The 17,406-nt window shown below is 43.0% G+C and overlaps 1 protein-coding gene across 2 annotated transcripts in view; it reads right to left on the minus strand.

Moving 5' to 3' along the window:
* Window positions 1-17,406, minus strand: part of ATP8A2 (ATPase phospholipid transporting 8A2) — a 576,493-nt gene that overhangs the window by 407,305 nt on the left and 151,782 nt on the right. The window contains exons 14-17 of one of the 2 annotated variants that reach the window (XM_075265949.1): window positions 13,228-13,316; window positions 12,802-12,846; window positions 4,965-5,037; window positions 360-465 (exon numbers count right to left, since the gene is read on the minus strand). In XM_075265949.1, coding sequence (XP_075122050.1) covers window positions 360-465; window positions 4,965-5,037; window positions 12,802-12,846; window positions 13,228-13,316 — 313 coding nt within the window. The remainder of the gene's footprint in view (window positions 1-359; window positions 466-4,964; window positions 5,038-12,801; window positions 12,847-13,227; window positions 13,317-17,406) is intronic. The other variant, XM_075265950.1, reaches the window with a different exon arrangement.

A 17,406-nucleotide genomic window follows, 5' to 3' on the forward strand; every position in this document is an offset into this window, starting at 1 on the left:
AGTTATTTACATGCAGTGAATCTGTGGACAAACTACATGTTCTCCACTCTCTCTGAAATCACAGGTAATAAATCACTCCCACATTTGAGGTCACATTCTGCTGCGATGTTTCGTCTGCTAGCTGAACTGCTCACAGAGAAGGGTATTGAGCTTGCAAATGAAACGTCACAGCTGAGGTCAATGACCTGAAAATAAATCAGATATATGGTGCTGAATTTAAAATAGAATATATATTAGGAAGTGTTTTGTATTAATGCATCCTGTTATTTGGGTCATATTTTTTAAAAACTGGAAAACCCCTTTAAATCATTTTGCCATGCAACACACCTCTCATACAGACCATGAGTGTGATCACTCACCTGGGGAGGAGGCCTGATAGATTATTTTATCGTCCTCCTTTTCTGGGACCACCGTATGACATACAGCCAGCAATGTAAGGAACTCCTTGATCACCAGCGCTGTAGGCTGAAATAAAATAGCCGACAAGACACCTTTATTGTTATTCATGCTTGAAAAAGTACAAACCAACAACAATCAATGACATTTACCTATGTAGGAAGGGTTAATCCTTTTCAAATACCCTATGTGGGAAATGTTGCTGTTATTTCTCCTACAGAGGATCAGTTTATTGTTGAAGAACCTTTCTAACTCAAATAGAATGGGTATTTAGTAACTTAACAACTTTATTGAGAAGTTATGTGCTCCCCTCCGGAGCACCCTCTTCTTCTCTGCTCCTCTGATGCACACAGTGTTAAGAAAAAGAGGTCAAATTCACAATACAAGTATATTATAGCCCCAAACTGACTTCCATAGACTTGTACTGATAGCCTGACCTCCTGAAGACATAGGAGCAGAGTGGAAACCCAAAGCAAAGCATTATCTGTGTAGGACCAGGTTGGGAGTGGAACAGTCAGTGCATATACACATGAGACATGAGATATATACGGTACACTGCAGATTTTCCACTGCAACCTGACAGGAGCATTGAAGTGGAGTAAATTTGAGGGAGGGGGTTGCAGGCATAATTATAAAACTAACTGGAGTGGTTGTGGGGTAGGAATAAAAAAAATAAAAAATTAAATGCCCACCCCCGATTTCCTGTTCAGGATCGGGTGGCCATTCACTGATCTCACCTGAGCTTCTGCACTTCCAGCATGAGCAAGAGGACTAGAAGGAATGGAGCATGCACCGCCCAAACCAAGGACCAGAGGTATCACTTCTGTGTTAATTTTACCCCCTCGCTCAAAGTTAGTTTAGCAATTATTCCAGAAAAACCCTTTAAGAAGCCTCATGCACATGCTGCATAAACAGCTACAGATACTGGCCTATATATACTGATGATTTTCTCTACAGATTTCACCCTTCGCAATACATAGAGTGAAATCTGTAGGGTAACAGCAGACGTGCCAAGCAGAATTTTTTTATTGGAACGAATGCAAAAAAAACAACAATAAAAAAAAAAACAATAAAACGTGAAAAAGAAAGTACAATATTCTACAGGTTAGCACTAAATAATAATGACATCTCTGAACATTCATCCTGGAGGAGCCAAGAATTTGTAATACTAAAAGAGAGATCTGCTCCCCCACCCACCCCCGCTGTTCTAACCACATAATACTGTAAAAGATATAAAAAATGTGGAAAAGCTAAAAATAACAGGGGAAAATCTTATGACACACACTGTGACAGTCCCGGAGCTGTCAGGATAGTCTCTGCTGAATGGTATCACATTCCTGACAAATGTGTTTTATAGACATCAGACACCTCGAGGGCCACTGAGAGATGAGGGGGCAGCCTTACCAGCGCATATGCCCGTCCAGTGTAACCCTATATAACGCCATACAAGGAATGCCTAAAATGCCATTATAACACTGTAAGTGTGACTCAGATAACAGCAGCCATTGAATTACATGGATCATAAATCACCTTATGTTGCCTGCTCTGTCAGGAGGCCTTATCCAGACACTTCTAACTTTAATCTTCCTTCCATAGAGATAGCTGCTATTAACTATGTTGTATCAGGCCTCTGTTAATAGCAGACTGTGGGGTCTACAACTGGGATGAGTGCAAGCATATAAACCAATGTCCATGCCATACACCATTGTACCGATAAATATTGTCTCCTGACAGGTCCGCTTTAGTTAATACTTGAATTGCCCTTGAAATAAGAAAAACTTGTCTTAAAAAGTGGTGCTGGTCCTCTGTTATTCTTCCTGGAAATGTATTAATAAGTTGCTAACTGGGTGTAAAAAATATGCAAATCTGTTCTCCAGGATGTAATTAGGAGAACAGTGCCTCTGTATGCCGCCCTCTAGGGGCACACTCTCCCTAATGAGTATGAGTATCCCCTAACTGGGTGTAATAATTCACTAATAACTCGTTCACATCTGCGTTTGGTAATCCGTTCGGGGAGTCCGGATGGGGGCCGTCGCCGAACAGACTATCAAACATATTTGCAAGCTGTGTGCAGTGAAAGCACACAGATCCCCATAGATTATAATGGGGCCTGTGCGCTTGCCGCGAGATCTCCGCAGGGAACATGCGGACAGGACAGTATTTCACAATCTACTTTTCTATCTGAATGACTGGTGTGGAGATCTCACGGCAAGCACACAGACCTCATTATAGTCCATGGGGTCCATGTGCTTTCACTGCACACTGCGTGCCAATGCGGACTCCCCGAACGGATTACCAAATGCAGATGTGAACCAAGGGTAAGGCTGGGTTCACTCTGTTCAGGGTTCCCATCCCCGAATCCATTAAAAAAATGTGGAGAGAAAAGCGCTGAATGCCCTTCTCGGGCAGAAACCGGTGGAAACCTGGCAGACCCCATTATCATCTAGGGGATCCGCGGGTTTCTGTGAGTAACCGCTTTTTTAAGTGGATTAGGTTTCTGTTCTGGGGGTCAGAAATTTGTTAGCCGCTCCCTTTTCAAGCCAGTACTGCTCAAACTTGCTGCTGCTGAAAAATAGGGACTGTCCTGGCAAATTTGGGTCATGTTACTTTATGTTTTATTTACAAAGTAGAGGTGCACTATTTTATCAGCACCCCTAAATATCTGCAGGCTCTTTTATGTGCAGAAAGGAACATGGGTACTTTAGTATGTGACATGTTCTTCAGTAAGTGATTCAACTTATGTTTTAGGTCTGACATATTGAGTCATCTGCATGTTGCCTGCGGACAGTTTGCATTTGGATGCAGTGATTTTTGGCTACACAATAGATAGAAGTTACTAAACCCGAGTAATTTTGGTTGTACCAACTGATGAAGATGGGTTCACGTGAAAAGTTTTTTAATAAAAAAAAAAATCAAAACCGCACCACGTGAATGCAGCCTAAGGGAAAAACCAAAGTGGCCTCTGATATCTGCCATTGAAAAAAAAAAGGATTCAGCATAGGGAGGTCAGGTGAGGTAGAAGTGTTAGGGCCCGTGCATACGGAGTTAAAGGGGTATCCCCATAACCCTTGTTCACCAACCTGCAGGCTCTTTGCGCCATTCACTTCCTGGTTTTCTCAGCACATTAGTGGGCGGGGTTTCACTTGCTCTGCTATGTTTGCAGTTAGTAATGAGGGATTGGTTGTAAATGCATTACCATAGTATGAAGCTGATGTAGAAGCTGATGTAGCAGAGCTGGATTTGAGTAAGCTTGCATTACATACAGAGATAATGGACTCCTTATTTCAGTCCTTATCAGCCAAATTCAATTAAACCAGAATCAGAAATGCTGGACCTCTCACCTCCCCCCTCCCCTATCTGAGGAGCTCCGTTGCTTTTCAGACATGCACAGCTCAGAGCTGCTGCCAAGCACTCAGCCCCTCCCTCTCCCCTGAGAGCAGGGAGCTACGTCACTTGGGAGCTGAGCAAATAAGCCCTGTGGCCATAGAAACTGAGTGTAAACAATGAAGTGAATAAATTAAGATAGCGGCCAAACAAAGCAGTTTTGATGAAGCAATGTATTTAGGAAAAGTCTTAAATCTACATAAACTAGAGGTATAGATAGGATGCTTTTCATGGGACAACCCCTTTAACGCGAGCGCATTTTAGTATATATTCCCATTGACTTCAATGAAATTTTTTACACGTGTAAAAAACGCATCGAAATACGCGTTGCATTTTTTGCGGCGTATTTTGCCGCGTTTTTACACATGTAAGAAATTTCATTGAAGACAATAGGACTGCTATTTTTATATGTGTATTCTATACACGTGTGTTATGCTAAAATACGCTTTTGTTAACTCCGCGTGCACGGGCCCTTAGCCTGACTACTATTTTATGTGCATCGTCCACTTTGCATATGCATTTGCTTTAAAGTGTCACTTTGACTTCAATCAATTTTTGACTTTTTTGCAGCATTTATGATATTAATAACTATTGTAATATACTTTATTAACGGATTTGGGCTTCTTTCAGTGAAATCCTAATATGATCTTTGCCTTGTTTTACTCATTCAAGTGTGGACTCTGATAAAACAGGAAACGGAGTCAGGAGGTCCAGATTAAACAGATCTATCTCGGCCACCATAAAGCTTACAACAGTGCTCTTGGTGACATACAATAGCAAGTTTGCTGTTTTATCTGTATTATTTCCAGAGATATCATCGGCTAAATACACAATCAGGATTGGGAGAAGCAGCTGATAAATATGGGCGATATCACTGGAAATCATAGATAAAAAAACAGCATATGACACCAGAAGGACTGTTCTATTTTTTTATAACAGCCTAGATGTAACTGTTTTAAGTCTCCTCCCCCCCCCCCCACTCAGTTTTCCTTCTTTCTTTATTACAGCCCATACACCTGAAAAGAAATTGAGAGACACAAGGAGAAATGGACAGAAAGTGGATTTTAGTGCAGGAGTCCATGGAAAGGAGCCAAAAATCCATTAAAACGTATGCTACAATATTAATGTCCCAAATGCTGCCAGAACGTCAATAGCACAGTAATTATACACAAGGATATACTTACACTTTCCCCTTCAATGTTTTGGAAAAGTTTTGGGTCATCAAAGTCACAGGATTCGCTGGTTGTTGGCAACTGGCTGTAGATAGATTGTAATATCACAATTATAAAACAGGAATGTAGAGAAGTGTCACATGTGTGTATATATATATATATATATATATATATATATATATATATATATATATATATATGGGTTTACTGCCCTTACAATTAGGAAACTGCATGTAACAATCTATCAGCAAACCTAGGCTGACTTCGTATTGTACCTAATAGAGATCGCTATATTTTCCAGATGCACCTACAACATGTCATCCTGTATAAATCTTGATATTCCAATGGCAGAGTTACCTCCGGGCCATGCCATGCCATACTTTGCCGCTGTACTTCTCATCAATCAGTTCGTTAAAGGGGTTTGGATGTCATAAAATTCCTTTAAAACCTACAAGTGTGGCCATAACCTTATATAGCCTTCAAGTGAGCCTGTGTGCTGCCCTATCTGACAGCAGGATATGACAGAGGGAGAGAGGCTAAGCTCTGTCATATAGAGGGTTATAGGATTTGGAGGAGGATTTCGGTATAAAAAGCAGCGTAAATCCTAATAGGACTCCTAGGAGAGACAGGAAGAGTCCCGATGACTCCACCCACACACTGTGATTGACGGCTCTGTCTGTATCAGTGTGCGTACACACATGGCTGACAATGATCCTGCATGGTCAAAGGATAATCTGTCTTGTAAATTTCAGCAAATAAAGACAACATTGAATACACAACAGAACAAGCACAATCTACACACCTACAATGAATGTCCACACACTGGGTGAGATTTATAAAAACTAGTGCAAAAAGAATTGGGGCAGATTCCAATCCGGTTGTTCCTTTCATTTTCTAATCACAATAAAATTTGTTGGGTTGCCACGGGTAACACCGCTATTCCATATGCACGGTTTTCATAATTCTTTCTACTTTTTAAAGGGGCGCTGCAATTTAATAAAATAATTGCCAGGACACAAAAATAGGAATGAATGACATTATTATATACACTTTATCCATGTTTTGTCTCGCTATGTACTAATGATAGGGCTTATGGGGGACAGGTAGTAATGTGGTAGCTGTGTAAGAATACCTTCTAGACATCTAAAAAGTACTGTCTTAAAGGGAACATGCCATGCTGGGTCAGGGGGAGCAGTCTGATTTGTTCACATCACTTTACGGAGTGGACAAAGCTGAGTAGATTGATATGAGAGTATAGCTTCATGGGAAAGGTTTCAGTATAATATGTACGTTATTAATTTAAACCTCTACTCAATCTTGACTTAGTAGTCCAGTCGTTGGTTCTAATTATTGAGTCACTCCGCCCACAGGACTCCTAAGTCCAGAATAGGCAAAGATTTAGACTAATACATGACAAGTCATACAGAATCTTTTCCCTTAAAGTGACATATCAATCTGCTCAGATACTCCTGCTCTATAACATGGTACCCCTTAATGACTCAGACCTTTCCTTCATCCCCATATTGAATCACTCGCACATTCATGTCATCTCCACCTCAAAAACATCTACAGAATACGCCCTTTCCTCACCAGAGATACATTAAAGACACTTATTGTCTCTCTGATTCATTCTCACCTTGACTACTGTAACTCCTTACTTATCGGTCTTCCCCTCACTAAACTCTCCCCTCTACAATCTATTCTGAATGCAGCGGCCAGGCTCATCTATCAGGCTAGACGCTACAGCGATGCCTCTGGTCTGTGCCAGTCACTACATTGGCTGCCTATTCATTATAGAATAAAATATAAAGTTATCCCCCTCATCCACAAGGCTCTCCATAATGCCGCACCTCCATACATTTCCTCCCTCATCTCTGTCTACCGCCCAACCTGTGCTCTCCGTTCACTCAATGACCTAACACTTGCATCCTCTATTATCAGAACCTCCCACACTCGTATACAAGACTTCTCCCGAGCTGCACCACTTCTCTGGAATGCTTTACCCCGGACAATCAGATTAACTCCCAATTTCTACAGTTTCAAGTGTAAACTAAAGACACATCTTTTCAGACAGGCCTATCCCAATTCCTAATGTAAACCCTTCCATACCGTCATTAGAATCCTTAAAATTTAACCTTCCTCTGTCCCCGCTCCCACATTACCCCACATGATATGATGCCATTTCAGGCTAACTTTATAGGTCCAAGCACCATCCACATGTTAAAGGACACGACTGGTCATGGATCATAAAGTTTTATGTTTGTGTAATGACAGTCACCTCTATTACAAAATTGTCTGACCTCTGTATAAGCAATACTGCCCCTGCTACCTCTTGTGTCACCCCCTCTACCACATAGATTGTAAGCTCTTTTGAGCAGGGCCCTCAGTCCCATTGTGTGAAATAATGTTCTTTGTTATGTATCTGTCTGTATTTGAACCCTACAAATTGTACATTGCTGCGGAATATGTTGGCGCTATATAAATAAAATGTATTATTATTCATAATAATAATAATAATAGTGGAAACAGTACTTCTGATGAAGAACAAACACTTATAATAACTTTTACCACTCAGTCTATATGTTTAATATCTGCCCCAGCAAGCCTCATGATCAGTGCATAGACATAGAATTAAATTAAAGTGTATTTAAGAAGGTTGCACCAATTCCTGCCTATAGGGCACCATAGTATTAAAAAGCACCGCCCCTTTAATAATCTCTACTGATGTGATCCAGATCAAACACTGTCTCACAGGCCGATTTCCTGCCTGTTGCATCTTACAGCAATCTTCTAGAAATCCCTCCATATTGTTAAGGGGTGTGTAATTCTCTAGATTTCAAAGAAAAGAGAAAAACACAAAGTCATTTTAGTCCAAGAATAAGAGGAAATGTCAACAATCAGGTCTAAGCTTGTACTTTAATCTACAGTATCCGAGGGTTTTGCATGTGAATCTGCCCTGCGCTCACGGGATATAAACGCCTGAGCGTTCAGCCAAAGCCTTAAGAATTTGCCTGAACCTAATTATTATGCGGAATCCTTTAAATAAACCCAAAAGAAGACAAACACCTAATCATTGGATGTCATTAGGGTCTCTCCATGATGACTTCCCCTCCGTCTATATACATGAAGGCATGTGCTCATATATTCACGGAGAGTAAGGTATACATATGTCGATGAGGAGAGAGGAAGTCAAACACGCTGCCCTGCGAAGCCTCGAGTGGATTAAGAGACTGCTAAGAAATACTACACAGTATAAACCTTTCAGCTTTGAAAGAAGAGGCCTTGGCACAGGCTAAATGGAATATCTACAGCCAGATTTCACTAAATATGGGCCGGCTGACCACTAATGACAGTGCGGCCAATGTTCAGAACAAGGAGAATTTGCCAGGAACAGCTCTGGGTTCAGCATTAATGATCGGGGCTTACACGCTTCACAATTACATAGGCAGGGCCGAGCTCCAGTAAAGGCCTAAAGGAACCTTTATAAGAATTGTCCCACTTTTTTTTTTCCATAGTAACAGATTATTATTAATGTAGAGCAGCGATAAAAAGCCGGTGCTGGCACAAGAAGCGTATTTACCAAAAAGGAAAAAAAAAAAATCAAATGACATTTTAAGGCAGTTTACGTTCTGCCCAGTTCTGTTCAATGCATGTTCTTGTATGTAATATAAACAGGCCGGTCTGAGAAAGAAGGGAGAGCATGTAGAAAGTGTCGTCTGCCAGGAGTCCTACAAGACGCCCCTCTGTTACACACTCCGGGCCTCGTCTGGCATCGGATTAAGGAATAAAATAATTGTGTGTGAAGAATAAATACAAAGATTAAAGCCGTTTTGTTATACAAACATATCAAATAGTCCGGCCTTCGAGTATTCGGCAAAGTGGCTCATTGGAAGTGAAAGAAACGAGGTTGTCTAACACCGGGATTTTCAGGCAGGAATTATGAAATTATGACTCATGCCAATGTCTTATAACAAAGGGTCGCATTTGCCTAAAAGTCCTAAAAGGATTGACATGGAATTCCTGTGCCGGTAGAATTCTAGTACAGTGGTCTGCAACCTGGTGGGAATACACAACTCCCGAGGTGTCTGCAGTCAGTAATTTTTTGGAAGGTTGAATAGCACTGTGACAGAACCTTAAAGGAGTTGTCCGGGAACGCATTGCGGTTCTTCTCACAGCGCTTTAAACAGAAAGTTTGCAGAGTTTTCCTTCATGGACTTTCTGTTACATCTATATCTACGGGAAGCCACCGGCTTATCCGTAGATATAATAGACATGCTACAATTTCCACCGCGCCGATTTTGGATATCGCAGTGTGTCTGCACTGTGGTTTTAACCACAAATGTGGCATGGGATTTGCATGAATCCCATCCACTTTGCAGTTACTGTAAAATGCCACAATTTTTCCAGCGGCGTTTTCGCCAGAGGCAAATCGCAGTGTTTACAGCCCGTGGGTCCCCTGCCTAAGACTGAAGCCCCACATTGTGAAAATTCAGCATGTTTGCCCCTGAAATTTACCCCTCACAATTATCTGTTTACAGCGCAGTGTACAGAGCTAGAAGCAGTGCGCCATTACAGCTCAGATCTGTACACTGCTAAAAACAGCTGATCATTGTGGAGCTGGGTGTAAGACCCTCACCAATGTCAAATAAATATATAAAGGACAGATCATTGTTTATCACGCCTGGACAAAACCTTTAATATATCTTTTCTTTTTCTGATACTTTGTTACAAATCCACTGAATAGATACAGAGAAATACTGCAGGATGTTATTACAATTGAATACAATGCTAACTCATCAGTAACAATCTAGCTGTGAAATTTCTTTCATTCCCAGCTCAGATGCATCCATACATTCTGAACTATTAGGTTATATGACCCTGCTCTGACTACCACGTAGAGATGAGCGAGTACTGTTCGGATCAGCCGATCCGAACAGCACGTTCGCATAGAAATGAATGGACGTAGCCGGCACGCGGGGGGTTAAGCGGCCGGCCGCCGTCAAAGTGGAAGTACCAGGTGCATCCATTCATTTCTATGGAGCGTGCTGTTCGGATCGGCTGATCCGAACAGTACTCGCTCATCTCTAACTACCAGTCCAGAGCTTGTTTCCCTGTGTATAGAGAGCAGGAGTGCACTGATATTTTAGGGGAGTCCATACAATGATTGACTCATAGTGCTTGTGTATACTATCTGTGTATACTTAAGGCAGAATTTCCATTGTATTTTCATGAGATTTATCTTGACACTGCTCTGCTCTGCCTCCTGCCTGGAAGAGGAGACAGGGAAACCCTAACCCAAGGAGGAGACAGGGGAAACACATAGGAATACACTGAGACTCTGCTGTCAGGAATCTAAGGCTGAGTGCACACAGGGTTTTTCGGTCTGGAAACTGAGGCGGCCTCCGCCTCAGTTTCCGGACTAAAAAACGGGTAGCCAAGACTAGATGCCGGTGTAGTGCACCAGCATCCAGTCGCGCACTTCACTCTGAATTAGGCCCAATGAATGGACCTATTCGGGAGGAGGGAGCGTCTTCAGGCCAAACATGTCCGCTCTTTTTTCTGGGAGCCAGAACAAACGTCTCCCGGAAAAAAGACCTGACCGTCTCCCACTGATTTCAATGGGAGCCATCTTTTTGGTCAGGATTTTGAAGCGAATACAGCCTCAAAATCCTGACCAAAATACCCCGTGTGCACCCAGCCTAAATATCCATGTTTCTACTTCTCTGCTTGGCAGTCACCATTATCTTCTATGCAGTGCAGCTAGGAGAGATTCTGTACTGGATCTGTATTTGCCACACAGCTGTTGCTTTAAAGGGAGTCTATCATTGCAAAAACACTTTATTAACTATTCACACTGTATCGTAGCTTTTACAAAGGCTATTCCAGCAGTACCTTTAGTTTTAGGTAGATATTGAATAAATCGCCTTTTCCTTGGAATCTAAACCCTCTCCACAAAGCACAGGAGTAGGTTTTCTTTCTTCATAGAGCACAGCCACGTCATCACTGAATCTCGTCTATTTCTTGTTAGGCGAGGTCCTCTTCTTAGTTTAGAGCCTTCCCCCTTTGTCTTCATGCTAGCTAAATCACTGGCATCTCTGAGCTGCTTTGACATCCACCTTGCACGAAATCTTGTGCATGGGCAGCATGCTAAGCCACTTTGAGTCATGGCCAGAGTTACCGTGCATGCTCCGTGCGTCATTTTTTGTTTCAGAAGTGGCCGAACATACTGCCCACGCGTGAAATTTTGTACAAGGTGGATGTCAGAGCGGCTCAAAGATGCTAATGACACAGCTAGCATGAAGACAAAGGGGGAAGGTTCTAGACTAGGAATAGGACGATGCCTGACGAAAAATAAGCTGCATTCAGGGATGACGCAGCTGTGCTCTACAAAGAAAGAAAATGCCCTGTGTTCTCTGGAGAGGATTTAGATACCAAGAAAAGGCGATTTATTAAAACTCATGTTTTTTTTTGTGTCTTTTTATTTTGTGTTTTTTTGGGGTTGTGTCCTCCATAAAGTCATAATAGACCTTTGTGGGGCTAATTTTTTTTTTTTTTTTTTTTTTATGATGATGATTTCTCCTGTAACAGGGGCTGATGTATACAGGTCCAGTTACAGGAGGAATACAGCCTCCAATGCTGTACTATAGAGCTGGTCTGGGTCCTAGAGGGCCCAACAGTCCTTGAAGTCCCTGACTTCCTAGCAGTCATGTCACCACTAGGTCAGAGGATAGCCGCATCATGTACACAGCAATGGGAATGCAGGGATAATGATAAACTGGCAAAATGGTCAGAATTTTGACGTGGATTTTGACGAGGATTGTTCCCGCTCACGGAAAAAAAGAAGCGAGCTGCCCTTTCTTCAGGCGGATTCCGCGGCTGATTCAGCGTCCGCCTCGCGACACCACCCTCCGGACTAGGCCCATTCATTTGGGCCTAATCTGAAGTGGAAAGCCGCGACGGGATGCCAGTGCACTGCCAGTGCACTCCGCAAACCAGAGCAGTGAAGGATTATAGGTAGCTTATTTACTTGCTGTCTATTGGTCCTGTCAATTACTTAGGAAATTGTTTATGTTGCAATAACATATCATCTGCAGTATGGGTTAGCGGACATCAGTTTTAAGATGTAAACTTATATAGGACACAATGCAAGTGCAGAGTGATGAGACTCTCTCTCTGTCTCTGCAAAACCAGAGCCATAATGAGAAATATAAGATGTACTTTGGGGCACCATCTTAGAGGGAAAAAGGGAATCCAAATGGTAGATGACTTATAAATGGATCATCATATAAAACAGGTATATACAAGATATATAATAATTGCCTGTGTTACACTATAGAATGAAATAAATGGTGGAAAGATTCTTTACAAGATAACATGCTGGCAGCATGCAGTCACCATTCGAGATACTATTCATACATTGTACTCAATAACATAGTAGGTAGTAAGCGCCCTCTACTGGTGTACACAGCGATTAGGAAAGCAGGGATGATAATAACCCGTTCCTGCCTTCCTTATGGGATGCCCAGCTGCAGTAACCCAATCCTGACTACAGCCGGATGATATCATGCAGCAGGTTAACCTTACAAGAACATACAGGTACACCCTTGCAGGACTAGTAGTCTGTCCAGACATATAAAGTCTATAGGTAATCCGGAACTAATTAAATTAAATGTTTATTCGGAGGATTTGGTTCTCAGTATCAGGAAAACAAGGCTTCAACCACTATAAAGAAAACATGATAATAAAAGGCAGACATTCCTATAAATTATTTGCAGGAAGTAACCATAGCTAATATATATACAACGTCTACAGAATCTGTGCTAGCAAATAAAAATGATCAAAAAATTACCTGAAATCTTCAGAGGAACGTTCTCTCTCAAATTCTGGAAAGTGTCTTCCAGTTATATGGAAACAAGAAAAAGGATAAAATACATGAAGAAATATTTCATGCATTAAATGACTACAATATAAAATCTGATCATTTGGGGTTTCCTGATAAGCAGAATGAAATATTGTTAAGAATGTCCAACCCACAATAACTTTTCTCATGATTTTTATAATTTCGATATGGGAATAAAAGTTTTGCGCACACCAGCGAAAATGACAGTGTGCGTCCTAGCGGTTTATAATACTGCACATCTCCGAGGACATGAAAGGTCAGGAATTAGAGAATTAGATATTTTGTACTAGCTGCTACCTATGTTTTATTCTATGTGCTATACTATAAGGACATGTTACAGTCTGACTTGTGTAACTTGTGTGCTCACATACTTACCCGTATGTGATACCACCAATGCTGCATTTCTTGAAGTGCATGACATTGCAGGTTAGTGTTCCGGTTTTGTCCGAGAACAAGTACTTGACCTACAAGTGCAAGAAGAAACCTAAATCAATTACTGTCACAATTATTGACAATGTAAGAAATGCTAGATCTAGAAAATCCTGGACTAGCTGCAAGAAAGTTAAAATTAAGGTATAATCCTGGTTCTTGATGCATAAATCTGAGGACGACGTTCTGTTTGCATTGATACTACTATACCACAACTCCGGACAATAATTGTCTCTGGTTATTCTCAGACGCTCTTCCATGCAATATGTTTTATGTCCTGTACTCATGTGAACTATTGATGTGAGATAAAAGTGTTCCTGTAAATAACAACCGCAATACTGTTTTCTGCCAGATGAGGGCAGCACTTTACTTGTCATGTTCATTGGGAATATTAAATACCTGAAATTAACATCTCCATTAAGACTATTTCTGAATCCTGTACAGCATCTTGCATGCAGTTTTTCTGATGCACTTATAATTGCACCACAACTGCACCATGTGAATACCCTCAAAGCTACACCATCCAATACTTCCCACTCAAGTCATATAAAAATCACCCTTTACCATCATCACCATAACCCCTTAGTGATCCCCACATAGTATAATACTCTCCAGGAACCCAACAAACAGTATATGACTACCCATTGGCTCAACACAATATATTGCTCCATTAGTGTGTCCCCCCACGCACTATAATGCTCCCCATTGGCCCCCAGAAGGGGGGTGAAGAGAGCAAAGGGGATCAATCTGGTAGTTAGCTGGTGAGGAGGGGCTGCAGTCACGGCAGCTTGGCAGGGGTCCTCAGAGTTGGGCAAGTAGGATGTGGCTATGTGGTTGGGGGGAGGAGCTTTAACGCTCTGGACTCCCCAATGGGTGGCACTGTTATGCCGGGAATATTTAAACTGGTCTAAAATTGAGGGGAATCTTTAAGACGGGATTCCTTCATCTGGAAAAGGTGATTTGGTGCCTCTGAGCCGGGCAAATGGCTGAAGGTAAAGTTATAACAATGGCTAACAGGCCAGCTTGTGGGCTTCGAGGACCTCCATAGCCATTAGACATAGTTAGACTCAGGGAACTGGTTATAATGAATTGTTTAATTGCGTTAATTATATGTTTGTTTGTAATAAAGATGGCTGCTGCGGCCAATTCAATCCATCCAAGTGTGTTGTGTCTTTATTTAGGTACAAGAGGAAAAGAGATGGAGGAGGTCTTGGTGCTACGGCGTCATGTTGTGGATTTGGGAAAAATCTGGCAGTATGTTACAGAGTAGAAGGAGTGGATCAGATTGATGTATAAATTTGTCTGAAAAAAATGTAGTATAACTTGTCATTTATCCAATGAAATCTCAGCTCTTTCTAAGTTAGTCAAGAGGGCGGTTCAGTCACTGATAGCTCCGCCTCCTGGATGTGTCAGCACAGAAAAAGCAGAGATTTCAATGGATAAATGACCAGTTATACTAAATATTTTCCTATAAACCTATATATCAATCGGTTCGGCTCCTCTTGCTCTATAACTTGCTGCTTACCGATTTTCCATGTGAAGGGTTCCCTTTAAATACAGTGAATGTGTTTCATCCAATCGCATTGAAAACCATGGAAACTAGAGATGAGCGAACAGTGTTCTATCGAACACATGTTCGATCGGATATCAGGGTGTTCGCCATGTTCGAATCGAATCGAACACCACGTGGTAAAGTGCGCCAAAATTCGATTCCCCTCCCACCTTCCCTGGCGCCTTTTTTGCACCAATAACAGCGCAGGGGAGGTGGGACAGGAACTACGACACTGGGGGCATTGAAAAAAATTGGAAAAAGTCATTGGCTGCCGAAATCAGGTGACCTCCATTTTAGACGAATAGTGGATTTCAAATCCGGGTCATATGAGAATGTGAACTTTGTGACTATGAGACAGGGATAGCTGTACAGGCAGGGATAGCTAGGGATAACCTTTATTTAGGGGGGAATGTTATTAAAAATAACTTTTTGGGGCTCTATCGGGTGTGTAATTGTGATTTTTGTGAGATAAACTTTTTCCCATAGGGATGCATTGGCCAGCGCTGATTGGCCGAATTCCGTACTCTGGCCAATCAGTGCTGGCCAATGCATTCTATTAGCTTGATGAAGCAGAGTGTGCACAAGGGTTCAAGCGCACCCTCGGCTCTGATGTAGCAGAGCCGAGGCTGCACAAGGGTTCAAGCGCACCCTCGGCTCTGATGTAGGAGAGCCGAGGGTGCACTTGAACCCTTGTGCACCCTCAGCTCTGCTACATCAGAGCCGAGGGTGCGCTTGAACCCTTGTGCACACTCTGCTTCATCAAGCTAATAGAATGCATTGGCCAGCGCTGATTGGCCAATGTATTCTATTAGCCTGATGAAGTAGAGCTGAATGTGTGTGCTAAGCACACACATTCAGCTCTACTTCATCGGGCTAATAGAATGCATTGGCCAGCGCTGATTGGCCAGAGTACGGAACTCGACCAATCAGCGCTGGCTCTGCTGGAGGAGGCGGAGTCTAAGATCGCTCCACACCAGTCTCCATTCAGGTCCGACCTTAGACTCCGCCTCCTCCGGCAGAGCCAGCGCTGATTGGCCGAAGGCTGGCCAATGCATTCCTATGCGAATGCAGAGACTTAGCAGTGCTGAGTCAGTTTTGCTCAACTACACATCTGATGCACACTCGGCACTGCTACATCAGATGTAGCAATCTGATGTAGCAGAGCCGAGGGTGCACTAGAACCCCTGTGCAAACTCAGTTCACGCTAATAGAATGCATTGGCCAGCGCTGATTGGCCAATGCATTCTATTAGCCCGATGAAGTAGAGCTGAATGTGTGTGCTAAGCACACACATTCAGCACTGCTTCATCAAGCCAATACAATGCATTAGCCAGTGCTGATTGGCCAGAGTACGGAATTCGGCCAATCAGCGCTGGCTCTGCTGGAGGAGGCGGAGTCTAAGGTCGGACCTGAATGGAGACTGGTGTGGAGCGATCTTAGACTCCGCCTCCTCCAGCAGAGCCAGCGCTGATTGGTCGAGTTCCGTACTCTGGCCAATCAGCGCTGGCCAATGCATTCTATTAGCCCGATGAAGTAGAGCTGAATGTGTGTGCTTAGCACACACATTCAGCTCTACTTCATCAGGCTAATAGAATACATTGGCCAATCAGCGCTGGCCAATGCATTCTATTAGCTTGATGAAGCAGAGTGTGCACAAGGGTTCAAGTGCACCCTCGGCTCTCCTACATCAGAGCCGAGGGTGCGCTTGAACCCTTGTGCAGCCTCGGCTCTGCTACATCAGAGCCGAGGGTGCGCTTGAACCCTTGTGCACACTCTGCTTCATCAAGCTAATAGAATGCATTGGCCAGCACTGATTGGCCAGAGTACGGAATTCGGCCAATCAGCGCTGGCCAATGCATTCTATTAGCCCGATGAAGTAGAGCTGAATGTGTGTGCTAAGCACACACATTCAGCACTGCTTCATCACGCCAATACAATGCATTAGCCAGTGCTGATTGGCCAGAGTACGGAATTCGGCCAATCAGCGCTGGCTCTGCTGGAGGAGGCGGAGTCTAAGATCGCTCCACACCAGTCTCCATTCAGGTCCGACCTTAGACTCCGCCTCCTCCAGCAGAGCCAGCGCTGATTGGTCGAGTTCCGTACTCTGGCCAATCAGCGCTGGCCAATGCATTCTATTAGCCCGATGAAGTAGAGCTGAATGTGTGTGCTTAGCACACACATTCAGCTCTACTTCATCGGGCTAATAGAATGCATTGGCCAGCGCTGATTGGCCGAATTCCGTACTCTGGCCAATCAGCACTGGCTAATGCATTGTATTGGCTTGATGAAGCAGTGCTGAATGTGTGTGCTTAGCACACACATTCAGCTCTACTTCATCGGGCTAATAGAATGCATTGGCCAATCAGCGCTGGCCAATGCATTCTATTAGCGTGAACTGAGTTTGCACAGGGGTTCTAGTGCACCCTCGGCTCTGCTACATCAGATTGCTACATCTGATGTAGCAGTGCCGAGTGTGCATCAGATGTGTAGTTGAGCAAAACTGACTCAGCACTGCTAAGTCTGCATTCGCATAGGAATGCATTGGCCAGCCTTCGGCCAATCAGCGCTGGCTC

The sequence above is a fragment of the Leptodactylus fuscus genome, chromosome 2 (assembly GCF_031893055.1).
Source record: "Leptodactylus fuscus isolate aLepFus1 chromosome 2, aLepFus1.hap2, whole genome shotgun sequence".
Classification (NCBI taxonomy): Eukaryota; Metazoa; Chordata; class Amphibia; order Anura; family Leptodactylidae; genus Leptodactylus; species Leptodactylus fuscus.